The sequence below is a fragment of the Scomber japonicus genome, chromosome 4, assembly GCF_027409825.1.
Source record: "Scomber japonicus isolate fScoJap1 chromosome 4, fScoJap1.pri, whole genome shotgun sequence".
NCBI lineage: Eukaryota > Metazoa > Chordata > Actinopteri > Scombriformes > Scombridae > Scomber > Scomber japonicus.
Genome location: NC_070581.1, coordinates 29,374,907 through 29,402,759, shown reverse-complemented (window position 1 = coordinate 29,402,759; position 27,853 = coordinate 29,374,907). Strand labels below are relative to the sequence as shown.

Here is a 27,853-nt window from a genome sequence, read left to right as displayed (position 1 = left end):
AAAAAAACTAGTAGCCTGTATGTTCACATGTGTAATGTTAAAAAATATAACTAACACAGTTTTTCATATAGGCTACTAGTTATAGCTTTAGAATAACTGAATAGAAAGCTCCCTAGCATAAAATAGACTAATAGAACACTAATTTACAAGTACCATAAAATATATTTATTATTATCATCATCATTATTATTATCATTATTATTATCATTATTATTATTATTATTATTATTATCTATTAGGAGATGGGATATCCTCCAATCCACCTCCGGCAGTAGCTGTGCCCTTGCTCTACACTTACACTGACACTGACACTAATAAAGCCCTGCTCAGGACTCATAATCAAACACCTACTCCTCGCCGCCTGTCACGTGCGCTGATGCTCGCGCTGTGTTTGCTTTACCAGAAAGTCCCGGAAGAGGCTCCACTCGTGCAGCAAGGGCTCGAGGCGGCGCAGGTGAGCGAGAGCGCGCTCTTCACCTGTAAACAACGAGAAATAGAACAAAAAAACATGGATACAACATGCCAGGCTGCACTTCACGCTTCCAGGTGAACTTCAGCTCAGGTAAATACACCTTTTATATTCGACTTGTTAGTTTTTTTCCCCCCTCGTGCGCGCTTTATTTTATTTCTCATTGCCGGGGAGACTACTGTGTTATTCTGTGCGCGACTTTTAAAGTTTGAATGCTTCCTGGAGACAGTCACTAAGTCTTGTCGCTATGTTTTGGTTTACTTCTCCTGTAAAATACATGAATAGGTGCGTTTTTAATATGTGATATAACTCTGTGTAAAACCATATTGTGTGTATCTATCTATCTCTATCTCTCTCTCATTCTCTCTCTCTCACACACACACACACACACAGTATGTGAGTGTTTCTTTCAAATCTGGCTGCTAGCTCTTATTTGGTACCATGTTGTGACTGCAACCTGCTCTGGCACAGTAGATCACATTCACTGCCACACCTTCCTGTTCATTTTATTGGCTTCCTATCATTGTAAGCTCTTAATAGTAACTATGGATGTCTGTTGGAGCCAGATAAAGTCAGGAAATTACATCTCTCATTCTATCTCCCCTCTTTCTCTCTTTCTATGTGTGTTGTTTTTTCTTTTTTCTCTTTCTCTTTCTCTGTGTCCCTTTCCAAAAAAACCTGCCAGGCTTGAGATCAGTGTTTGATCCAACATCCTGATACACACAGCGTTGCCAGACACACTGCGTGGAGCTTACATATGTAATAAGGTGGGTCAATCCAATCCTATCTACCAGCTCAGAGGAAAATCAGGTCAATTCTCCTTTAAAGCCTTCTTGCTACTGCCTCATCCCATCCATGAAGCATTCCTGCCAAAACTTGTCTCTTCCTTGGAATTGCTTAACTCCAGTCAGATGATGATGATGACTGTGTATTCGTGTACTTGACTTGTGTGTGTGTGTCTGTGTGTGAACCCTTGTCACACTGAGACTGACTGTGCATGCAGCATGACCAGCTTGAAACTACATTTAGCAAAAAGGTGATTTTAATCATGTGCTTTTTTCCCCCCCATTTATTTCAACACAACTTGCAAGCTCACATCTTTTCAAGCTGGTTAAAAACAGAGATCATAGCACAGAGTATAAATACAGCAACCTTTTTTGAGAATTAGATCAAAGCGTTAAGATGCTCTTCGTAGTTATTTTTAGTTTTGATGAGCTGTCTTGTCTTCACAGGCCGCCTTATATTAGGTATGCTAGGTTTCTTTTCTTTTTTTTGTCTGGTTGAAAGACTGTCACCAATTGCCACCTTGATGATGTAATCCTGATATAAAGATTAATTCAGGCCAAAGTAACAACGCTCTGGAGGTTTATTTGATTGCCCTGTTTGTGTCCATATTGTTGTTAATGAATAAGTAAGCCACTTGTCAAACAGCAGACATGAGAAAAGTGGGTAGAGAGCTGCATTAATCTTTCAGTTATTCTTTTTCTATTCATTGTTTGGATCAATAAAACATCGGAAAATGTCAAAGGTGACATCATTAAATGTCTTATTTTGTCCGACCAACAACCCAGAACTTATTATATTCATTTACTCATCATGTTAGATAAAGAAAAGCAGCTTTGTTTAAAAAAAGGACATAAACAATCAACTGATGATCAAAATAAGTTGTCTGTCAGTTGCCTGATGAATTAATTATAATAACCGTTGCAGATTGTACTAGGTCAAGCTTTGTCACATAATTGGAAGCATGAACATTATCAACACTAGGCATGGGGTGAAAACCGTGTTCAAAGTTCACCGCGATTTGAAAAAGCCATGATAACCGAAACTGCCAAATTTTCTGTCATACCGTTCCTAAGGTATGAGATGTTTTTTGTCTGGTCAAAGACAGGAAGTGCTGGTTAAAGACAGGAAGTGCTGGTCAGAAATCCCTCAGGTGGTGCAGCTGCAGCGTAGAGTATCACGACCCCTCACACTGTCATTACAGATTCAGGTTAAATGAACATGTCTGTCTTTTTTTTTTCTTCCTTTTAGGAACATTTTAGAGCTGTAATCACAGTACCACTGTACTGTGAAACCGTGATATTTTTGCTTATGGTTATCATACCGCTAGAATCTCATACCGTCCCATGCCTAGTCAACACAATCATGGACTCGGGGAAGGAGATATCTACCTTCGTTACCCCTGACGCGTTCCTGCAGTACACAGTAATGCCACTTGGTGTGCCTAATGCCCCCCCCCCCCCCCCCGCCCGGACTACAGGCCCACACATAACACCGATCTAAAAGTGTAATTATAATATTAAACCTCAAGGAGCTCAAGTCTTTACATGCCTCTGGATGCTTGTGAGAATCACTCAGTTGTAACAATAATGGATCGTGTTCACCTGAGCTGTGGTTTCTCTTTTAAACCTTTTGTATCAAGGTCTTTAAATAGTTCAGGTCTCCGTGGAGGTTTACCAAACACACACACACACACACACACACACACCTCCTTGAACTGTTTGTCTTTGGATTAATTGAGATTCGAAACCTGACCGAGGTATTTGAGCAGCAAAAGAGAAACAAGCAAGGAAGGAAAAGCTTCAACTGCTGTTTGTTGTGTTTGCTTATGAAGTTGTCATCGTGATGTTTGCCCTGCAGTGAATTTGCAAAAGCTAATCAGTGGTTTTAAAAAATGAAAAAAAAAAGTGTGAGGGTGGTTGATGTTAAATGCAGTTTCCATCTGGGCTTCACATGTTCTTACAGGCCCAGCTATTCACACACACTTTGCAGCGGTCTGTGACTGTAATTATAGACTCTGCATCTCAGGTGGAGAGCAGAGAGTGCAGAATTAGCAGCATGGGGGGGGGGGGGGGCCGCTGTGAGGTTATCATCAGGAAGTGATGCATAAACGTTAGTTACAGGAAATGGCAGCTTAAACAAACACTGTTGACACATGTTCCTGCATGTCATGATGCTGCTAGTAAAGTGTTAAACTGTGGTTGGTACATCAAACAGCCTTAAAACGGCGCCTCTGCTGTGTCAGTGTGACTTAAAGGATTAGATGCCTGCAGTGCTGCAAGCTTTTTGAACATAACACCACCTAAAGTCAATGTTGACTATAGATTATGAGTTGTGAACACATTGTTTATACCACACGTAACTTAATAGGTCATTACTTGAGTTTAACGGTGCTGCTGTGCTTGTGTCCATGGATACCAAATCTGACTGTTATATCAACATTATCTTCTCTTTATTAATACATTTCTGTTGTTGGGACTTAATAATCTCAGGCAAATTGTAATTAAATGTTATTCCAGATCTGGTTTCACACTGGGTGTTTGTGGATGGTGATTCATCACATTAAATATCCATTTGATTATTATTAGCGATGCACTGATCCAACTCATCCCTCCAATACTGATTGAAGTGATGTTTTCTGGCATCAAATGACGATCAATCCAGTACCAGTGATGTAATTATTTCCAAATTCAAAATCTCATATCTTGCTGCATGGTACTCATCATCATTATTTTCATGTTCATGTTGGTTAGTTGGTGAGTTGGTGGTCCGCCCGCCTTGACTGAATGAATCAGTCACTGATGGTGGAAAGCAGAGCTGACACGATTACCTGCTTGATAGAAAATGAATCAGTGACCTTTGATAATCAATTATTTGTTATTTTCTAAGTAAAAATGCTGCTTTCTTTTTGCTGGTCTACTTAGATTCTCATGATATTAAACTGAATATCTTTTAGGTTTTATTTGATTACTGAAAGCAAACAGTATGATAGTTGCAGGATTAAATATAGGTCAGTCAGAGGTTGGGTCTCTAAATATTATATTCTAAATATGTTTATTCTCATGAATATTGTGATCTCATTAATGTTCAGCTGCATCACCATAGTGTGAGGTAGCAGTATTAGCTTATATCAAACAGCTGCTGCCACCACCACCACCACCACCACCACCACCACTGTTATTCCAGTCTAAATATATGGAAAACTGTTTCTCACTACATGTTTCTGCCACAAATTTCCATAAAACTTGTGTGTGTGTGTGTGTGTGTGTGTGTGTACTCTCCTGAGTTTCGTCTGCTGAAGCTAACGACTGACACACGTCCTGAGGCTGTGTGTGTGAGAATGACACAGCAGCACAGGGGCGGGCCGTTCACTGCATGTCGGCTGTAAAAAGAAAAAGATATGATGCACCACAAAAAACCACAGAGGAAGTTAGTAGTGACTCAGCTGACCAGGTGACAAAGACTATAATGAGGAAAACATGACTCCCCACAGCTCAGTAGGAAGAAGACTTAGAAGACTAGAGCAACCCCTTTAAATGCAACCATGTGCCAAAAAAGACTTTGATCATTTACAATCCCCATCGCCGAGCTACCTCCAGACAAGAAGGTCTAAAACCACTATGTTATAACCTTCTCTTTCCCAGTTAACCAACGAATCCAGTGGCCAAAAGGACCGGGTCCGCTGATCGGCCTCCGCTATGGCGAGCCAGGACGCTGGTAACCCTTCACACACTGCGTTCGACCTCTTCGTCCAAGCCCAGACCTGCAAGGATGTGCAGCTCCACTTTGCTGATCTCTGTAAGCAACTGGATATCGATCCTAAGGATTTCAGGAGCTTCTACTCCAAGCTGAAGGAAAGGCTGAACTACTGGAAGGCCAAAGCTCTGTGGACAAAGTTGGACAAAAGGGCGTCTCATCCAGATTACCAGCAAAGAAAAGCCTGCGCTAAAAACAAGGTACCAACATGTGATTATCTGCCTTTTTTCTCCTACATTTACAGTTTGTAGATTATTTGATCTTTAAATGAGTTGACAGTGTTATTTTATTACCAGTGATAGATGCTTCTTTCTTTCTTCAGACCACAGCTGCATTTAAACACTTGAGAAACACTCTCACCACAAGGTCCATTTATTTTTATCATTACAGCAAAAACTGTTAGTTCCTCTGAAAACATGTTGGTCCCTACAGTCATGATAATGCAACTCAAAGACATCTTTCACTTTACCCTCCATGCCTGTTTAATGCACCAATATTTCAGATTGCTTTCTCCCAGTTTAAACCGGTATGTTTTAATTTTAACACAACTTAGTTAAAACTTTTTAACTATGGAGACTTTTCTTTTTATCAGGGTGAAACATACAAAGTCATTTCAATACCATTACACTCATACCGAGCTAAACAAAAACATGTATTTGGACAATTGTGTTAACCAAGCTATTACTCTCCCTTTCATTTTACAATGTTTTAAGTAGGAACATTTGAGCAATGTACTCATTTTTTCCATCAAGATGAATAGACTGGTACTTCAAGCCTTGTAATAGAGGTACTTAAAGCAGTTCAGGTCTCCGTGATCTTATATATCTGATCCATTTGGACCACCAACTCTTAAATTTCTCCGAATGTAATTTTAGAGCGAATGTCTATGGAGACTCTTCACCTCATTATTCCTATTGTTTAATTATTGTGTTGGGTTTGGAAAGATAGTTAGATAAGAAGTTTCAGCCCCAGCCCCCACCCACCCACCCACAGCTCTAAAGATAGCGCTTGCAATTCAGCCCAGTCATTTGTGTGGTTGGATACCAATGATGAGTTGGTAGTCACTGTTTTAAGGGGGGGGCACACACTCTATTTAGGTATGCATTTATGTTATATTGTAATTGTAATTGGTTGTATTTATTTTAACATGGACCCCAGGAAGAGTAGCTGTTGCCTAGGTAACAGCTAATGGGGATCCAAATAAACTAAACTAAACTATAATTTAATACCAATTGATTGTAGCAGTTAATTAGGAGTGGGCTGTAGATCATTTTTAAACTCGTATCCATCACGTGGCTCCATTTTGATTGCTAAAGAGACATTTTATATGAGCATCAGCATCCTTCCGATTTACATAATGTCATGCATGCTGGCTGGTTTTTCTAATTTCCTCCTTCTCCCACTCAGTGTCTCGTGTTGGGTGCCGGGCCATGTGGGCTGAGGACGGCCATCGAGCTGTCCCTGCTGGGGGCTCAGGTTGTGGTGCTGGAGAAGAGAGAGTCTTTCTCCAGGAACAATGTTCTCCACCTGTGGCCCTACACCATCTGTGACCTCCGTGGGCTCAACGCCAAGAAGTTCTACGGCAAATTCTGCACAGGCGCTCTGGATCACATCAGTGAGTGTTTTAATCAAAAGAAAAAATGACTAATTCAATTATCAAGCAAAATCAGCTCTCAAATATGAACAGTATTGAAAATCTCCCTCATTCACTGATTCATTCACTACTCCTTAAATAACAGACACTCAGCAGTGAGCACTAAATTGAGATTTCTGATATTTCCTAAGTTCCTAATCATCATTATTTTTGCGTAATCACTGACAGCTGCAGAGTCAAACAATAGGAATTTACTCATCCATTATTGTCTACATTGTGGAAGTTTTTTGGGGTGGGGGGTACTAGATAGAGCAACCATTTATACACTCAGGATAACAGCAGACAGTATATATATACAGTATAGTGCACTATGAAGTAAATAGGGAGTAATTTGGACACACTGGTTGAGTTTAGGACTGTAGCTTGGACAAAACAAGCAAACTAAATACATGAAATCAGGCTCTGAAATGGTGATTGGACTTTTTAACAAACACAACAACACATTTCAATAATAAATGTATATCTACTTTAATGTTAACCTGATACTGCATATTGTAATTATGCTATTTTGGTCTATTCTGATCTATTGCATGTCTGTTGATAATAGAAGAATCCCTCCTAGATTGCTCTTCTGGTTAACAAGTTGTTTTTTTAAATCCAAATTGAGGCCTCTAATGATAATACAAGCTGTAAAGTCACTCACGGCATGTTAATGATTTGTAATATTGAGCAATATAATGATGAAATTGACTTGACTTGAACTTTAGTAACAGTCCACACAAACATTAACCGTCTGTCTACATGACTGACTGCACATCACATATTTTATATCGTTATCTCACGATTGAACATTTCCACTGAAATATGAATACGTGTGTGTTTGCAGGCATCCGTCAGCTGCAGTTGATTTTATTGAAAGTGTCACTTCTCCTCGGGGTGGAGGTGCACACCGGAGTGGAGTACCAGGGTTTGATCGAGCCCTCGGGGGAAAACGGTACCTGCAATTGCAAAACAACAACCACTCTTTGTTATGCTCAGTGTATCATCATTTGGAAATTGTTGTTTTTTTATTGTATGAACCAACTGTATTTATGAACTGGCTGTATGTAAAAGAGGAGAGTTATAATAAAAATCTGCTGAGGCACAGGGGAGATAAAAGTTTGATGTGTTTCTGACAGGATGGATGGCCAAGCTCCAGCCTGAGTCCCATCCCACTTCAACCTTTCAGTTTGATGTTTTCATCTCGGCTGGAGGAGGCAGGTTCGTCCCCGATGGTGAGACAAAACACAAAACACACATGCACTCACTCTTCTTGCATGCATCACATATTTTCCAACTGTTGCAACAAAGGGCATGTACAGGTTTTGCAAGTCTTGGGTGTTACACACACACGTAGTCACAAAACACAAACTTCCTCCAGCAGCCATATTCTATATACACACACACAAGCTTTTTTATCAACCCAGTTTCTTCTTTTCCAAACTTTCAGGCTTCAAGCACAAAGAGCTGAGAGGAAAGCTGGCTATCGGCATCACAGCGAACTTTATCAACAGAAACACGGCGGCCGAGGCCCAAGTAGCAGAGATCAGCGGCGTGGCTCGCATCTACAACCAGAAGTTCTTCCATGATCTGCTCACTGAGACGGGTAATAATCCACGTCATGACATCTACAGTACACGCTGAGCAGAAACTCTAACCCTAACCCTTAAACCCAAAGTGAAGTAGCTGTCTCCTCTATTTCAGCATACTCTTTTTAAAAAATTAAGTCAAGAAAAGAGGAAGTCAGTTTCTTCAGATTAACATATTTTCTACCACGACTTAAGTGAGAACATGTATTATGAAATGGAGTCAGGGAACCATGACATTTCTAATAACACCACGAGCGCTCCTTATTTTCATTTTATTGCACTTCCTGCTGAGCCACGCCGAACGAACGTACCCCCTCAAGTCATGAAATGAACGTTCGCAGTCAGGTCGGGGTTCAGTGTGAAGTGTGAAGTGTTAAAAAAGAAGAGCAAAGCTGGTAATCTGTGTTCCAATCCTTAGTTAATTTCCTGTGACAGTGTGAAGAAACCCATCCTTCCTCTCTGACCTGCTCTGCACTCATTTTGAACAAACTTTTACAGAAAGTGTTTCAAGCCTGATCGCACCCATTTGAATAACTTTTTAATTCCCTGTGTGTCCCCTAATCTAGTCCCTCCAGTAAAACCAGTAGAGGAGCATAAGCAAATATACTAATGACACAGGAGAATATCACATTAAAAGAATAAAAGTGATGCATTTACTGTCAGCCTGCCTGATCCTCCCACACTGCTCTCTCTCTATATACACCTTCCCACCATTCTCTCTCTCTCTCTCTCTCTCTCTCTCTCTCTCTCTCTCTCTCTCTCTTATCCCTTCCAGGTATTGATTTGGAGAATATTGTCTACTACAAAGATGACACCCACTACTTTGTCATGACTGCCAAAAAGAAGAGCCTGCTGAAGAAGGGGGTCATTAAAAAGGTGAGAACAACACATCCATTACCTCCGAGAGAAAAGTGTGATTCTTATATTGGCACTAGTATCTCTCACCAGTGAAGAAAAGAAACATACCAGATGCAATCCTCCATCCTTCCTTCCTTCCTTCCTCCCTTCTTTCCTTTCCTCCCATTCTCCCTCCTTCCTTTCCCTCCTTCTTCCCTCCCTCCCTCCCTCCCTCCTTCTTTCTTTCCTTCTTTCCTCTCTCCCTCCTTCTCTCTTTCTTTCCTCCCCCAACCTTCCTCCCTTCCCTCTTTCCTCTGTCCTTCTTTGCTTCCTTCCTCTTTTCCTTCCTTCCTACCTTCCTCCCTTCCTTCTTTCCTCTGCCCCCCCTTCTTTCTTTCCTCTGTCCTCCCTTCCTTCCTCTCCTTCCTCCCTTCCTTCTTTCCTTTCCTCCCTTTCTCCCTCCCTCCTTTCCTTCCTTCATCCCTCCTCCATCTCTCCTTCTTTCCTTCCTTCCCTCCCTCCTTCCTTCCTCTCCTTCCTCCTTTCCTCTCTCCCTCCTTCTCTCTTTCTTTCCTCCCCCAACCTTCCTTCCTCCCTTCTTTCTCTGTCCTTCTTTCCTTCCTTTCTCTTTTCTTTTCTCCCTCCACCAGTGAAGAAAAGAAACAAACCAGATGGATGAAACAAGCCATGCAGGTATATAATGATATACTGTCATTCATCTCCTCTCCTCTCCTCTCCTCCTGCAGCCCGGCCCTTACACTAATGCAGCTAGCCAAGTATAAGACAAGTCACTCCGCATTAAAAGGTGCCATGACTCATCAGTTGTTATCTCTCACGCTGGTTTCTGCAGGACTTCAGTGATGCAGAGGACCTGCTGGCCCCCGTGAACGTGGATCGCGAGGCTTTGAACCGCTACGCTCACGACGCCGCCAACTTCTCCACGGGAGGGCAACTACCTGACCCCCAGTTCGCTCAGAACAGCGCCGGCAAGCCAGATGTGGCCATGTTTGACTTCACTTGCATGCACCGTGCTGAGAATGCCTCACTGATCAGGGAGAGGCATGGGAAGAAGCTGTTGTTGGCTCTTGTAGGAGACTGCCTGGTGGAGGTAGGAAGCAACATTTTACTATATGTTTGGCACAGTTTTCCTACTTGTACTTCATTCATTTTCTACACACAATAAAAACACACTTTCTCATTTAAGCGAAGGGGAACGATTGTCCAAACATTAAACTGGTGATTAAAGGTGATGATAATATATTCTGAAATTTTGTACATGGGTCAGTGACAAATAAAGGTTGGCAAGATGAGCAATTCAAATGATCTTAAAAATAGTTTTAAAAGCAGCATCAGGTTTGTTAAAATGTACATTTGTTGATGTCATTTGAAAGTAAGACTGAATGCTCCTGTCAAATGGTATAACCACAAAAGAATGATAAATATTAAATATTTTATCCACCCACAGTGCATTTAAGTACACTTATACACATTATAACTTCTTTTTTTTTTACTGAAATGAAACTTTTTTTTGGAGTATTCATTTAAATTTTAAAGCATTTTGTCAATATTGAGCACAACAATCCTAAAAACAACCACTTTTTCTAAATCATTTTAAAAAAAAACCCCATAGTGTTGAGTTGCAAAAAATGGATTATATTTATTCCACATTTCAGTTCACAGTTATTTTCTTGTATACTGGTTACACCAATTGGACACTGGGTTGCATCATGCCATTGACCCATATTCCTTTTTTGTAGAGTTTATATGCAAAAAAATCCCACAGTGAAATATTTCTTTGAGTTGAGCATCTGCAGCAAAAGTGCCTGAAATGTGACGCTGCTGTGGCTCAGAAGGTAAGCTGCTAATCTTCCACTAATTGGAAGATCAGCCATTCGATTCCTTTGGAAAGATACTGAACCCCAAACTGCTGCTGACTCTTGTTGTGTAGAAAGGTTCTTATATAAGTGCCATCCATGTATCATGTGTTTGCTCCTTCCTTCCTTCCTTCCTTCCTCCCTTCCTTCTTTCCTCCCTTCCTTCTTTCCTCCCTCCCTTCTTCCCTCCTTCCTTCCTTCCTTCCTTTGCTCCCTTTCTCCCTCCCTCCTTTCCTTCCTCCATCTCTCCTTCTTTCCTTCCTTCCTTCCCTCCCTCTTTCTTTCCTTCCTTCCCTCCCTCCTTCTTTCCTTCCTTCCCTCCCTCCTTTCTTCCTTCCTTCCTCTTTTCCTTTCTCCCTCCCTCCTTCTTTCTCTCCTCCATCCTTCCTTTCGTCCTCCCTTCCTTCTTTCCTTTCCTCCCTTTCTCCCTCCTTACTTTCCCTTCCTCATTTCTCCCTCCCTCCTTTCCTTCCTTCTTCCCTCCTCCCTTCCTCCATCCCTACTTCTTTCTTTCCTTCCTTCCCTCCATCCTTCCTTCCTCCCTCCCTCCCTTCCTTCCTTGACTCGAGGTTGTGTAGAAAGGTTCTTATATAAGTGCCGTCCATGTCATCATGTGTTTGCTCCACTTCCTGTTAATTATGACATTCATTTGCTTCCAGTAATTTCATCTGCTCTGTTCTCTGCAGCCTTTCTGGCCTCTGGGTACGGGGATCGCCCGTGGGTTTCTTGCTTCCTTTGACGCAGCGTGGATGGTGAGGAGCTGGGGATTGGGGGTCCCACCTCTCAAGGTCCTTGCTGAGCGGTGAGTCATCTTTTATAAAAATACCAGGCAGCACAAAGTGTACCCTCACATGCCCTCCTATTCATATCATGAGAAAAAACATTTTAAAGTTCATCATGTAGCTGCTTCCTTTTTCATATTTCCTGTGCCAAATCTTTAAAACACCTGCACTAAATCAAAGAAGTGTGTTACTTTCAGTTGTTCAAATCGTACATTGAAAACCACACATTAGATTATTGTCTACCTTGAGAATTGAAGTGTTTACAAAATAAAAGCATGGCTCAAAAAGTATTAAAATGTTTATCTTTCATTTGCCCTCTATGTCCTTTTTAATGATTTTTAATTTAATTTTATGTTATGTTATGTTATTTTTAATTATTTTATGCTGCAATCTTATATTTAATGCTCTATTCTTGCATTTTATTTCTCTCTTTCTATTTTTCTGTCCTTTGTTTTTATTATTAATGTGGAGGTTTAATTGTATGTTTTAATGTTTCTCAAATTGCATGTTTTTCTGTTTTATGTAAAGCACATTGAGTTGCCATTGTGTATGAAATGAGCTATATAAATAAAACTGCCTTGCCTTATAATTAGGGCTGTCAAACGATTAATTTTTTAAATTGAGATTAATCGCAGAATTTCCATAGTTAGTCACGATTAATTAATTGAATTGCATGTTTAAAATCCTGTTATTTTACATTTCAAGGCAGTTTTAAGCCCATAATGTAAAGCATTTCTTACCAGAGTGTCTTAACTGGGAATCAATCACGGCTCTGCTGCGACTCCCACACTCCAAAATGGTACTTTGGTGGAGCTGAGGCTGGCTTGGCTGCACCTGGGTGTTTAGCGTGGAGGTGCTAACTCAAACTCGATGTACTCCGGTGGTAGTTAAACTCCGTTTTACACAGGTTGCATTTTACTTTTGACTTGTCAACTTGAACCGTCTCGAAGTTTTTTAAAGTTAAACAAGCCGTTCAAAAGTCCAGTAGCTCTCTTACTTTCCATCAGTGCGGTAGGTTTACTGCAGGAGGCCACTTCAAAGCATAGCGCTACAGTTAGAGGAGCCGTCTACGGGTGAGTAGAAGGGACAAAAAGGCTTGCAAAATTAAAACACTATTAAAAAAAATTAACGCGTTATGTATTGCATTAATCTAATCGCGATTAACACGTTAACGCTGACAGCTCTAATTATAATATTGTTAAAAATCCTCAGTGTGCAGGTAGCTATCCTCATTAGCAGCACCTTCTATCATGAGATAACTTTGATTGTTGTTTTCTTTTATAAATTATTTCATTATGATTTCTTGATGTGACAAGAATGAAACAATGAGCCTTGGAAAGAAAAAGTAATGCTTTACCTTTTAAAATAATGTGGCAGATTTGAGCTGTACTATTAAAGATTTAAAGGAAAAGTTACTAAAAAAGCCTCAGAGTTTGATTAAACTTGTGAATTATTGTCGTGTCAAATGTGATTAGCATATAAAGTGAAATAAAAGCAGTCCAGAGTCCATATTTATAATTTAATACCAGACAAACTGTTTGTTTTTTAACTTGTTCCTGAAATTATTTTGAGCAGTTATTCTTGCCCAGTAAATTAGTCATCTAGTGTGAAGTCAGAGCGTATATATGGTTGAGTGATCTCTAAACTTAGCCAATTACATCATCAGTCTTTCTATATCAGTGTCACCTTTCCTGTTTTTCTATTTCAGTGCATCTCAGCTCTGTGTCTGTCTGAGCTTATTGATTTTAGGCTGTGCTTGGCTTTAAATTACTTTGTTTTCTCTTCAAAAATACCACAGAGAAAGCATTTACCAGCATTTGTCCCAGACCACGCCAGAAAACACCAGCAAGAACTATGCCGCTTACAGCATTGACCCCAAAACTCGGTACATAAGAGTCAACCTGTCCTCCATCCAGACCAACCAGGTCAGAAGCTTTTATCCTTTTATTTACTCAACAGAGATTTTCGTGAAGGTTAAAGTAAAAGTCAAAGTGGTAGATTACAGTCTTCATAAAGGTGAAGCAGTGTTAACAAAGCAGACTTCCTGTTGTGTTGCCATGGAGATTAACACATCCTTCCTTCCTTCCCTCTTTCTTCCGTCCCCCTTCCTTCCTCCCTTCCTCTTTTACTTTCTCCCTCCCTCCCTCCCTCCTTCCTTCTTTCCTCTCTCCCTCCTACCATCTTTCCTTCCTTCCTTCCTTCCTTCCTTCCTTCCTTCCTTCCTTCTTTCCTCTCTCCCTCCCTCCTTCCTTCCTTCCTTTTCTTCTTCCCTTCCTTCTTTCCTTCCTTCCTCCCTTCCTTCCTCCGTTCCTTCTTTCCTCTCTCCCTCCTTCTTTCTTTCTTTCCTCCCCCAACCTTCCTCCCTTCCTTATTTCCTCTGTCCTTCTTTCCTTCCTTCCTCTTTTCCTTTCTCCCTTCCTCCGTCTCTCCTTCTTTCTTTCCTCCATCCTTCCTTCCTTCCTTCTTTCCTTTCCTCCCTTTCTCCCTCCCTCCTTTCCTTCCTTCTTCCCTCCTCCCTTCCTCCCTCCCTCCTTCTTTCCTTCCTTCCTTCCTTTCCTACCTTCCTCCCTTCCTTCTTTCCTCTCCCCCCCTTCTTTCTTTCTTTCCTTCCTTCCTTCCTTCCTTCCTTCCTTTCCTTCCTCCCTCCTTCTTTCCTTTCCTCCCTTTCTCCCTCCCTCCTTTCCTTCCTTCTTCCCTCCTCCCTTCCATCCTTCCTTCCTTCCTCCCTCCCTTCCTTGACTCGAAGACAACAGGAGGTTTAAACAAGATTATTTCATGACTTACAAAAATATGTTTATATTTGATTTAACTCTTTGAGATTGTGCCCTCTGGATGTATTAAATAACTAATTTTCCCTTTTTTTATTTTTTTTATGACTTTATTTAGGTGCAGCACCTGTACGATGTCGACAAATCCATTCATTCATCCATCAAGAAGCTGAAGAACAGGTGGTCTCAAATGCGGCAAGGTGAGCTACTCCTCATCGTGCAAGCAGAGTCTGTACAGCGGTTATCCTGGTTAATCTCATCTGCATGCTTAGCTGTGATGAGTGAAATAGGAAGCACTTTGTGGCAAACATTGTGGCCGACATCATCATCACACACACACACACACACATATTTACATGACAACCATGTTTGTTTTTGGAACCACATGAATGCTGCCGAGCGCTGTCTGGTTAATTCTCGTGTGTTTGTCCTCCCAGATTCAGTCAGTGGTTATGAAGAGTTGTTGAAATGGTGCCAGAAACACACCGCGGGTTACGACAACGTGAACGTGAAAGATTTAACCCAGTCCTGGAAGTCTGGGCTGGCCCTGTGCGCCCTGATCCACCACTTCAAACCTCAGCTCATGTGAGTCGATCCTTTTTAGAAGTTGAAAACACCATAAATTATGTAGAGCAGGGGTGTCAAACATGCGGCCCGTGGGCCAGAACCGGCCCGCCAAGGAGCCCAATCCGGCCCACTTTCCTTCCTGTCTTCTTTTCCTTCCATCTTTCCATCCACCCTTTCTTCCTTCCTTCCATCTGTCCTTCCTTCCTTTCATCTTTCCTTACTGTCTTCTCTTCTCTTCCTTCCATCCTTCCTTCCTTCGATCCTCCCTTTCTTCCTTCTATCTTTTCAGCCTGTCTTCTCTTCCTTCCTTCCATCTGTCTTTCCTTCCTTCCTTCCTTCCTTCCTTCCTTCCGTCCTTTCATCTTTCCTTACTTGTCTTCTCTCCTCTTCCTTCCTTCCTTCCTTCCTTCCTTCCTTCCTTCCTTCCTTTCATCTTTCCTTACTGTCTTCTCTCCTCTTCCTTCGATCCTCCCTTCCTTCTCTCCATTTGTCCTTCCTTCCTTCCTTCCTTCCGGCCCACATAAGATCATATTGGGCTGTATGTGGCCCTTGAATGAAGATGAGTTTGACACCCCTGATGTAGTGGCTTTAATGGTGTTGATTTGACCTGTTTTCTGAAGGTCTTTGCATCAGATATTCACATTTTACCTAATAAAATCCAGCTAGCTTGTTTTCACTGTTTGAAGACTGTCGAGTGATCCTGCTTCATTTCCTCCACAGTGACATGACCTCCCTGGATGAGTCCAACGCTGTTCACAACAACCAGCTGGCCTTCAACATCCTGGAGAGGGAGCTGGGCATCCCGCCTGTCATGTCTGCCACCGACTTGGCAAACAGCTTTCAAATAGACAAGTTGTCCATGGTCCTCTATCTCACCCAGGTCCAAAAAGCCTTCAGTGTGCCCATGAAAGGTAACAGTTTGGGTTGTGTGGGTTGCACAGGTTAAAAAATAAAAAATAAAGCAAAGCAAGATTTAATTGCTAAGAAGCATTTTGCAAAATACCACCACCATCTAAAGTGGTTTCCCTAAACCAAATAACATTAAACAATAAGTATAAATAAGTATATTTAAAGCAGCTTCATGTATAAAGCAGTGTAGGAAAGCTGCAGCGATCAGTTAATTGACAGAAAATGAATCTGTGACCGATAATCCAATCATTGTGTCAGTAATGAATTAAATCTCCAGCTCCTCAAATGTGATGATTTAAAGCTTTTTACTGAAATACCTGACAGCAAGAAGTGAATATTATTTGGCTGTTGTTTGGACTAAATAAGATAAAAGGAGATTTAAATTGATAATGAAATGTGGGTTGCAGCTGCAGTAGTATGTTAATTTCCTGTATATGTATATGCAGTACAAAAACACCCAGCAAAATGTGAATCTTATTTGGCTTTTGGCTGTTAATTGGACTAAATAAGAAGATTCAAAGACATGACATTTGACTTTAGGAAACTTATAACAGCCTTTTTTCTCTATTTTCTTTAAAATTATAAATTGATTAATCATGAACATAATCTGCAGCCCTAGTAGTATGTTAATATCCAGTATGCTATGAAGAAAAGCATGAACTTGATGCTATTAGTATGTACTGTAGAATTGAATTGGGGACTCAAGAGGTTTCTATTAATTATGTAATTTAAATGATGTGATATATTTCTGACGATGGCTATTATCGCCACAGAAACATTAATCCTGCGTAACTGTTGCTCAGACACTGCACAGCATTAGCATCATCTTAAAAGGGTCAGGTGCTTTTTGTCCTTCCACTGAAATGTGTTTCGGTGTTGATAAGTGATCAAACCAACGCTGTCTCTTTAAGACCATGTTACCCACAATTCACCGGGCTTAAGTGTTTAGTGCTGTGCTCAGAGCCAGCCTCTACTGGTGGTGCTGCTGCCCTGCACTAAAACCAGCTCAGCAGCAGCAGCAGCAGCAGCAGACAGAGCAAGCAGTCACGGTGTAGAGCTGGCTTATCAGGGTCTGATGGGACTAGCGTCTCTTGAAGGGGATCTGCTATTCCTGCACTGAAGGAGGATTTTCTTCCTGGACGTTTGCAGCAGTAGCAGAGGTATTTTTTCCACACTCTTTGGTGGCGTTAGGAAAGGTAGTTTGTGCAGCGTAAATGTGAATCTTGGAGGCAGTGGATGAGATGAAGTGGGTGTGATATACGCCGTCCGTGTCTGCGATGCTGTGCCGCTCTGCTTGGGATCCGCTGACTGATGTGCAGGCAGGAGGGAGCTGTCATGCTCCTGTAACCTTATCTGAATGATGAAAGAGGAAAAAGGAGGGGGGGGGGAGTGGTAGTCAAAGCTGGAGCTGAAGAGTTTTTAGATGGATTGACAAGTTAAATTGAGCTGCTGCCACTTTGATGCTAGAGAAAATACAAGCAAGACGGATTATTGTACGTTTCTGACAGATTATTGGAGACACCTTGAAGTGGTTCATTGAGAATATTTTACACATAATTAGCTGTATGTAAGTAGGCCAACATCCAAGTGTGTTTTAGGTATGCTGTGAAGTGTTAATGCAAAGATGAACTGAATATGTGTGTGTGACATTTTCCTCTCTTTTCTCTGTTGGTCGGCTGCAGAACCTGCAGGCTTCCTGCCATCATCCAAGCCTCTGACTCTCTCCCAGACACAGTCAGCTGTCTTATTCCTGAACAAGCTGAAGCACAACTCTCTGCAAAGACGCAAGGTACGCCCACTGGGACTCGAGCTCACTGTTTACACAGCACGGAGAAATGTTTGATAAAGATATTTTCAAACACACTATCACGTCGGCCAGAGTTCACGTCTGGGCCTTCAATCTGTGTTCCTGAGCCGTCTGTGACTCACGTGTCTGTTTAGTGGCAATAATAGGCAGCTGTTTCCAGTTAATCATGATAAATGTTCTCCACGTAAATCAGGTCATGATAAGTCAATAGTTTTCATTATTTTCTCTGCAGGAAAAGCTGGCATCTGAGAAACAAGCAAGAGAAAAAGAGACAAGCATGGGAGATGAGGACAGTGTGAGTAGTGATCAGCTAATCAGATTGAATTTTGAAAGCTGAATCTGCACCGATTCCTCTATGAAAACACATTTTGCCAATGCTGCTTTTTTGCTGCTTTTTTGCTGCTGAGCTTAACTCTGCTTTCTGACCTTTTTTCTTTCAGACGGTGGCGTCCCCTGTACCCGCTGAGCTCAACCCTTCGCCTGCTCCAGAGCCTGAGCCTGAGCCTGAACCTATGGCTGATCCTGACCTTGAGCCTATGTCACTGGCAACGTTGATGAGGAACAGTGAGGAGTGTTACTTCTGCCGTCAGAGGGTCTACGTGCTGGAGCGGATCAGCGCTGAGGGCAAGTTCTTCCATCGTAGCTGCTTCAACTGCCATGAGTGCGGCATCACGCTCAGACTGGGAGCATACACCTTTGACCAGAGCACAGGTGAGCACCGTCTGTCGCCCTGCTTTGACAGTTTTGGGCAAATGCAAAGGACAGTCTCCACTTTACTTTAATGTCCATGTTTGGTGTAATTTCTGGTGATTAGTTATCCTTTTTTAGAAACATCTTTGCTTGTCTAGTGGTCCTCGATGGAAGCTCTTATGTTAACCACTTCTGGTTTCAAAAGCTTTCACACCTGTGGTACACTGGAAACCGCCTAAAGTGATCATATGTGTCCAAGTTAAATTGATCATTATAAGCGGATGATTAATATAACCAAATCATCTTCAGTTCTCATGCATATTGCCATCAAATTTACATGTTTTTTATTATTTCTTACATGAATATAAAGTCAGCTTTGATATTTACTCAATTTTATTGACTGTTTCAAAATTCAGTCAGCTGTTTTAAACTCTGCTGCATCGCTGCTGCTGCAGTTTTGCTGCTGCATCTCGTTGGCTCGTTTTTTGGCAGTTTTGTCATAAGCTTAAAGGAGACTATGTCATTGAGAGAAAATGATTATTTTATTCCTCCGTCATGATTTCAATGTGCATCAGCCTCATGCCACTAACTATCATATTTTAAAAAATACAATAACCACAGTTTTAAGTTTTTTTCAGATCAGTTAAAATTTACATTTTGTATTTTGTTGGTTTTATGTCATTTGAAATGACATTTGCACCATTATTTTAAATCGAAGTAAGAATGAATGCTCATGAAAATGTTAAATGGTGTAACCACAAAATAATGAGAATTGAGAATTTACTGTTTTTAAGCAAGTTGAATTATTTGGTACAAAGTTTTTATGGTTACACCACTTAGACATTTTTGCCATAATCCTCTAATATATTCTCTCAAAATGGATTAAAAGCAGAAATGTTATACTGGGTCCACAAAAAAGAATCTTTGCAAGTTATTCAGACATTTATTTTCACATTTTAACCCTTTAAATTTGACTAAACCTCAAAGACATAAAAAACTGTGATTATATCCCTGTAACCATGATCACTATAAGTGGTTTTCTCTGTATATGTTCTCTCAAAGTCAGGATATGATTTTGCTACAATAAGTGAAGTACCATTTATTTATTCATTTCTGTAATTAATAATTTGCAAAGAGACCCTTTTTAAAAAAGGTTTTCCATTTCGACTGTGAGATTAATAATTTAAGAGAACAGCAGTGTTTTTCTTTTTCAGTGTGTCGCCGTTCACTTGTTTCTGACTTTTCAACTCCTTTTACTGTTTTCCTGTGTGATGTCTCCTTTAGGGAGGTTTTACTGTGAGCAGCACTCTGAGGAGCTGGAGCTGGATAACGGGGCTGAAATCACGTATTGTGAGGTGGGTCGCTGAGGAGAACAGATGTAAAGCATTCTGATGTTTGCTGCTGCCGAGTTCAGACTGCATGTTGAATCCCTGTGATTATAGTGCTTGTGTTACACAATCTTCTGTTACATGATATATCTTCCTTCTGGTGTCTGGTTCGATGTCGTCAGCCTGCAGAGATGACTTGTTCACAGCAGTTAAAGCCGAGAGCAGCAGCTTATAGTTGGTGCCATCTTTGCCATTTGGAGCCAGGATCTTCCAAATAAGGAGCGTTTTCCTCCCTACCTCAGACCAAAGCTAACGCTAGCTTACCGAGAACACTGAGCTAACATTAGCTACTTCAGCTAAATCTTGCTAACAGGGCAGATATCATAATCAAGTAACATTAAATTTACTGAAATATTGTGATGATAGTCGAGCTCAATGTGCGAGCTGGAGCCAGGGAGAGCAGCAGACAAGCCAACTGTCAATCAACGCCCACATGGCAGACATCAAAGCTGCTATAAGTCTTTGAGTCTTATTACTGATAATTTCAAAAATTATCACAAGCACACATATTAGAGGGCCTGGATTTAGCGATTGAGACCATAACGACTATTTGACTGGGAATCAAATGGAGCTAGCATCCGTTGGTGACATTGCAGTTTTGCTCTCTACTTCCACGTTGGCTGCATCCTCAAACCGTGATATTTGCCTATTTTACTTTATTGGAGTTGAAAACTGCGTAATTAAGAAGAAGTGAGATTACCAGACCTCTGTAGCCCGCTCCTCACCTCTGCTGGAGTCTAGTAGCTCGATGCTATATGAGTTAACTATTAGCATCACACACCCAAATGTGTACAGCTGAGTGGAGCAGGTTTAATTGCAGTGTGGCTAATGTGTGGAATAAAGTCTCTTTTTTTTCTGCTGCAGTGATTTTAATCTTTTTAATGTCCATCATGAGTCTGACAATTCTATAAAAGTGCGTAATCTGTGCAGAACTGAAAATGACTGAAAGCCTTTTTTTTTTCATGCCGTTTCTCTATTTAGGACGACAAAGTAAACGGGCTGTCCAGTGATGATTACACACCATCTCCATCGGATGAGGAGTATGAGCACACGCTGGACTGTGGTCCCTCTGCGCTGGTAGACTCACATAAACCTGCTGAACAGGACCAGCATATACTTGAACCCAAAGGGGAGTCCCAAGAGCCGCATACATTAGAAACTTCCACAATTCCTGAGTCTAAAATTGAGATAACGGCTCCCACTGAAGAGGAGACAGAGGAACGTCCTCCTGCAGTACCCTTCCCGGTCCCTAAGCCTCGCCTCTCTCGGCAGACCACACCAAGCCCTCAGTCCTCCCCTCCGGTAGCAAAACCTCGCACAATCCACCACTTGACCCCCTCGACTCCTGAAAAACACCCATCTCCAAAACCAACGCAGGAGAGCTCCAAGCCTGTGCCAGACTCTCGTCCTAAACAAACTCTGCGAAAGCTTCAGCTAAGCGTTGAAGAGAAAAGCCAGTTGGTGAATCTACAGAGCCTCAGCGTAGACTCTGACTCAGAGACCCCCGGGGGATCCTCATCCTGCTCCTCTTCCTCGGTAACAGCGGGAGGTCCAAGCCCACCTAAGCCAGAGGGCCCAGATGGTCAAGAAGAAGAAGGCTACTGGAGTGGAAGCACCGCTAGTCACATGCGGGAGAGGAGGAATCGACGCTGCTTCAGGAGGAAAGAGATGCCAAGCGGGCAGTCCAGAGTACGGTCCAAGTTTTCCCCCTGGAACCTGTCTTCCCCGAGGATCAACAGAGACACTCGGCTCAGCGTCCACGTCAATCATCCAGGAAGAGTTGGTAAGTGAAGGACTCATCTCTTCAATCTTGACCAAAGAAGAGAAGAAAGTAAAGTTTATTTTAACACGCATTTTTTTACCCACAGAAACAACATTCCGACACGTCCACAGCACCTCAGAAGAGGGTGTCGATGGAGATGACGACGATGACGAAGACGATGATGACGATGATGATGACGATGACGACGACATGTTTGCACAATATGACTTTGAATTATTTGATGACAAAGTAAGGAGGAGGGAACTGGAGCTGATATTTTAAAGTTACATGGTAGTGAGCTGCTGTATTTTAACTGTTTTTACACTCACGATAACAAAACGTCGCCTCTAGTTTCAGACAGTCCCATCAAACCCGGCCGAGGCTGAGAAGTTGGAGTTGATGAAGATGAAAACCCTGGAGCGACGAGCCAAGATGAGCGAATTGCAGCGATTGCGTAAAGCCCAGGTCAGTGTCTTCCTCTGTGTTATAAAACTGACAGCTCATCCGTGTTCATCCTTAACATGTAGTCACTGGTGCATCAGGCTGGTTACTGGTAGCAAGAGCGGTTTAACAGGTTTACAGCTACTATTGTTAGATATAAAATGTCAGGAATGCAGCTGGTTAAATAGTTAACAGCCAAACACATTTTTAAGTCAGTCAATAATTGGCCTTTTTCCAATCAGGCTGTGAGCAACCATGACCTGATTTCACAGCAAAGTAACAGGAGTTGATTGTCCTCGGAAAGTCTCGCTGAAGAGTTTGAGGCATGCAGCCTGTCGCCTGCAGCTCATAATCTAACAGCTCCGTCTGATCCGTCTTGTTCCATTACTCCCTGTGATATTTAAAACTGATCTGCTGTCAAAAACTGCCCCAAATGACCTCATCTTTCCTGAGTGGCAACGACAGGCTCTGCCTCTAACAATGAAGAAACACTATATAGAAACATAATCACAGCATTAAATGGCTGTCACAGAAAACATGGCACTCAAAGTGGAGGTTTGATTTCATGAAAATGTTTCTCATAATGTGCTTTCGTGCCTTTCTTGCTCTCACTTGTTTTTGTGGTCCACAGTCCATCCAGAGGAGGCTGGAGGAGATTGAAGTGACCTTCAAGGACTTAGAGGATAAAGGTGTTGTGCTTGAACGAACTCTGCGAGGGGAGGCTGGTAAGCACATTTTTGGGTTTTATACCTGTTATACTAAAGTATGATTACTTCAATTTTTACTAAAAAAAAAAAAGCCATCACTTTTCAAGGAGCAAAACATTTCAAAGGGGGAATTCAATCTTAGACGTTGAAGTCAGTTTGCAGGTCTTGAGGAGAACTATTGCATGAAGAAGAAGAAAATGTAAAAATGGCTTCATAAGCAGCTGTGTGGAGCTGTTGCCCAAAAACATATTTCACTTAAGTCCCTTTTGGTTGTAGAACATGTGCTTCATCTGCACTGATTTTAGTCGGACAATGTAATAGGAGCTTAATAAGTGAAAACTGCTGTTCAAACAGATTTTACATCCTTATGCGACCAAAAGTTGCGTCCCACTGGAGGAGGATGCTGACTGCAGTAGTTTACATTAACTTAGGTCTTCTGTTGACAAAATAGAAAGTTTCTCAGGAACAAATGAGGCGTTCAGTACAAATTAAACTCCTGACTGACTCCCGAGTGGCTGCTATGCAAAAGTAATAAACAAGTAAAACTATATTTTTCAATAAAAAATGAACAGCGGATGTACTGTACTGTAAAAGTCGACTTTGTGACCACATAAATAGTAAATCCATTTATGTTAATGGCATTAAAATAGTTGTGTGTTTTGTAAGTTGAATCCATAAGAGCAGACCTAACCCTAACCCGGCCTCCAGGAATCCTACAGATGTTAGTAGTTAGTATTTAATCTCTTTTTATAAAACACATTCAATCACATGGCTGTTGTGTCACACTGACTCACATGTAAATCTTGTTCCACAACACTCTGTCTATCATTTCCATACTTCCTCTTTTTTTTTTTTAACTCACCATTGCACACATCTTTCCAACCACTGTGTTTTTCCACTTGCAGGCAGCGGCGGTTCTCCTGAAATGATCGAGCAGTGGATCCAGCTCGTCCACGAGAAGAACACGCTGGTTTCCGAGGAGTCTGACCTCATGGTGGCGTAAGTGTGCACCTTGTTTTTTCTTGTCGCCTTTTGCTCATAAAGTCAAACAGCGATACACAGTCCAGGTCTGTGAAGTCACACTGGGAGTACAACACAGCTTTTGTGCAGAGTGGAAGTGACAGCGTAGCCACAGGGTCCAAAAAGCTGCAGGCCTCCAGCTCAAAACACTGTAGTTACTGTTTGTTCTCACCGCCGTAGCAACCAATCTTCTTGACAGTCGGACTTTATGTGTCACGTTACCTCAGGATGACCTTCTGTTATGGCAGGATGTAACGGTGACATGAGTCAACTGATGTTTGTTTGTGTTTTTTCTTCTTCAGGTCTCGACAGCTGGAACTTGAAGACAAGCAGAGCATGTTGGAGATGGAGCTCAGGAAATACATGGACCTGAATGGTGTGTTAAAGTATCTTGCAGAGCGTTATTGATTATTGATTTTGATGCAGTTAGATGAGAGCTACACTGTTATCCCAGGCTGTCTTCTATCTATCTATCTCGTGTTGAGAGCATCAGTGCTTTGCTTTCTCTGTTTCCGCCATTTTGGTTCTATTCAGTCGATCCTGCCTTTAATCATTTAGTTGTATTGTGTTTCCCTGAATATATACAATACCAGTCAAAAGTTTGGACACACTTTCCCATTCACTTCAATGAGAAAGAGTCCAAACTTTTGATTGGTAATGTAAGTCAATACATTTTTTTTTAAGATTTTGTTGGCATAGACGCCTTTCTTCATCAGTAGACAGACAGGAAACATGGGAGAGAGAGGGGGGATGGGACATGCAGCAAAGGACCTCCGATTGGGATTCAAACCGGGGTCGGCTGCGTATATGGCATGTGCTCCAACCACTCGACCACCTTGCCCAAGTCAATACATTTTAATGAAAATCTGTTGAATAAGTGGGAGTTGTATTATATTTGAGGACTAGGAAATTCTTCATTCCCAACATCAGATACTCTCTTTAAAAATAATGGAAATAGTATGGGTATAACACCAGTTCCTATTGAGAGTGTTGCATTATGGGTTCTTTGTTACTAGACAGTCCCAGTTTAACCCAAAGGAGTTTCTGATGACTTTTATAAGGGATTTTTCTGCCATGGAGCGAATAAATCCTGACTTTTAAAAACCAAGTAACTAGTCTAAATATGTTTTGTATTTAATTTAATTTAAGTATCCCAAAAAAAGGTGTAGGAAGAGACAGATTATCTTCTAATCAGGGTCCCTAATCATCTTATATTTGGGGTTAATATGTTGTATGTATGTTGTAATATGTGGACCTTCATGTATCCTAATAGCAAAACTTGGTATATATATATGTATCGTGGAAAGACGCACAAAAAAGTCTCTCGGACCCATATCCTCACAAGACAATATGGCTCAATAGTGCCCCCTAGATAATTAAAAAAATTGAGCCCCTCCCTCCAGATTGACGTAGATGAACGAAATTTGGTATACGTATGTATCATGTAAAGACGCACAAAAAAGTCTCTTGGACTCATATCTTCACTCCAACAGGAAGTCGGCCATTTTGAATTGCAATTTTGGCGCTGTTTGTTTCCATTTCACTCAGAAGATGTGTCGTGGCCAGTCTTGCTCAGTCGTGGCGTGGCGGGGGAGCTTGGGCCCGGTCATCGCTGCCTGCAGCTTTAATTGTAATTAAATTTTCCCTACTAAATGTCTATGTGTGTTGTTTTATTTCTCTGGCAGACAAGACATCCGAGCAGCAAGCCGAAGAAGACCGGGTCCTCCAACAGATGATCGAGGTGGTGGACATGAGGGACTCCCTGGTGTCGTTTCTGGAAGAGAAGAGGCTGAAGGAGATCACCGAGGAGCAAGAGGTCTTCTCCATCATGGAGGCTAAACGGCACTCGAAGGCAGGATCTCAGGTCCTCTGGGAGTAAGGCTTTGGCTCGCACACACGCACACTCAACACCTGGACCTGTACTTGTAGATGCTCTTAAATCTACCGGATGTGAGACTTGCTGGAACCTGAAACGTAACATTTTTTTTCGCAAAGCCAAAGATGATAATACTGCGTTGTTGCGGAGGATAACCCACCAGGAGCCGTCCCTCAGTGATTAGGTTAAAGAGTTCAAGCTTATGGAGCAGAGGCTGGATGGATGGATTGAAAAGCCGTTGCAATCCGCCCCCCTAGAGGGAGACATAAGCCTGTTCTGTGGCTTTGAGTTGATGAGTCCGGGTTAAACCCTGCCTGCTGCGATGGTTGGGTCACAACAAACCACATGTGAAAAAGGACCCCTACCGTCTGCTGCACTATTAAATAACCACTGTACAGCAGATAATCATTACCCAGCGAGGGACCTGGCCTGGTTTTTCCGTGTCATAAACATGTGACTCGAGTGCAAAGCCAAGACTGAGCAGCATAAAATTACAGCGGTGAGAAACCTGCAGTAGTCGGCTCTGAAGCCTTAGAGGTAGATCTAGGTTCGAAAAACATGTTTTTTTGAAAATAGCTTGATGTTCATGTTGATTTTACTTGTGTCATCATGGATAAGTGCTACAGTACACAAAGATATATTACACATATCATAATTCTATGTTTGCTATTTGTATAAAAAATAATGATATCTAGAAATATGAAAAGAAAAAAACTTAAGAGGTAGTTAGAATATTAAAATTATTCAATTCTGTTATTTGTGATTTAATGAATTCTGATAAATTTGAATTATCATTTCATTTCTGAATGTTATAAATTTTCGTAGCACTTCCTGCTGTTCACCATGTCGTTTTCTGATAGCATGTTGAATAGTTAATCTCAGGGGTTGACTGTTCATGTCCTCTTGGATCAGAGTTTTCACCGATGGCCTTCAACAGTCGGCTGCTCTTCAACTGGTGGTGTATTATATGACCTCACTGGATTTTGGGGGTGAAGGAGGGGGAGAGAAGAAAAAAAAAAAGAAAAAGAAAAAAGATTAAATGGACTGGTTAATCTATTTATAAACGCCATCATTTATCATTTGCAGGTGATCCTCTTCACGTGTTGGCTGAGTATCCAAAATCAAGACACAAAGACTGATTGTTGTTTGTGAAAAGGAAGCCTTATATATTCATTGTTCTACTGCCATTTTGTGCCACCTGGACAGCACTTCACTGTATATCAAATAAATATCATGCACTTTGATGCTTTATTTTTCATGTTTTGGTGTAGCTACGGTAACGCATGCTCAGTCTTCACGGGTATTTCTGTGGGAGCGGACATATTGCCATTAATCATGTACTGTAGTTATATGATGGGTGAGGCTGCTGCTGCTATTCTATCATTTAACCTCTAGGGGGCACACTTGTCCTTTTAGATTGTCTCTATTGTAACTATGAGGCAGCAACACTGGAGACATTTCAACTAGAGGTGGGAGAAATATTAATATATTATAATAATAATAATAATGATAATTCATAATCCTTAATTGACGTCTCCTTTCTCCCTCATGTAAAAATACAGAATCTATAAATATGCTTTTTTTTTCATTTCAGAAGTACTACTCGATACTCGTCTCCTAATTCACTGAAGCCCATAGTCGGTACATGTGTGCTGGAGGTTTCAAGTTGCCTCATCACACACTTGCGTAAGTTTTTGACTGACCTTAAATTTGGCTCCAAACTGGTTGTGATGTCACAAATCCTGCTTGTAGGTACAGTACTCACCCTGTACCTCAGATTTAAGATGAGCTCAGGTCAAAGTAAAAATAGCTTTCTGGTATCAAACTCTGCAAACATCATTCTGCACTTGAAAGCTAAAACATTTAACTAAAGTGACAATAAGCAAAATACATCACAGAGTGGAGTGGAGGGGATATGAGTAAAAGTAGCAGGACCACAAAGTGTTATAGTCATTAAATCCTGTAAATTTGCAATCAACATTTTATCTTCCCACACAGTGATGTCCGCATCTCATTCAATTCTCAGTCAGCTCTTCAATCAGGCTGAACAACGTCAATTCTTCTGAATCCACAACCAACAGAGTCCACTATGGCAGAATAATGGAGAAATGAGTCACACCAAAAAATATATGATGTCATGCAACGTCTAGTTTGTGCATAATGTAGATAATAAATAAATGCTTAAAACACAAAGT

General features: G+C 41.3%; 1 protein-coding gene across 1 annotated transcript; it reads left to right on the top strand.

The window, feature by feature from the left end:
* The first annotated feature begins 532 nt into the window (after positions 1 to 532).
* Positions 533 to 26,639, top strand: mical1 (microtubule associated monooxygenase, calponin and LIM domain containing 1). Its single transcript, XM_053317499.1, has 24 exons — positions 533 to 562; positions 4,897 to 5,208; positions 6,416 to 6,623; positions 7,489 to 7,596; positions 7,781 to 7,876; positions 8,092 to 8,247; positions 9,006 to 9,106; positions 9,918 to 10,175; positions 11,628 to 11,743; positions 13,522 to 13,648; positions 14,610 to 14,691; positions 14,929 to 15,076; positions 15,779 to 15,969; positions 17,650 to 17,756; positions 18,007 to 18,069; positions 18,215 to 18,485; positions 19,749 to 19,819; positions 20,834 to 21,635; positions 21,721 to 21,863; positions 21,966 to 22,079; positions 22,687 to 22,780; positions 23,668 to 23,761; positions 24,085 to 24,158; positions 25,468 to 26,639. Exons 2-24 carry the CDS (start codon positions 4,951 to 4,953, stop codon positions 25,659 to 25,661), a joined length of 3,876 nt encoding a protein of 1,291 aa, XP_053173474.1. The 5' UTR covers positions 533 to 562; positions 4,897 to 4,950; the 3' UTR covers positions 25,662 to 26,639.
* The last annotated feature ends 1,214 nt before the right edge of the window (positions 26,640 to 27,853 follow it).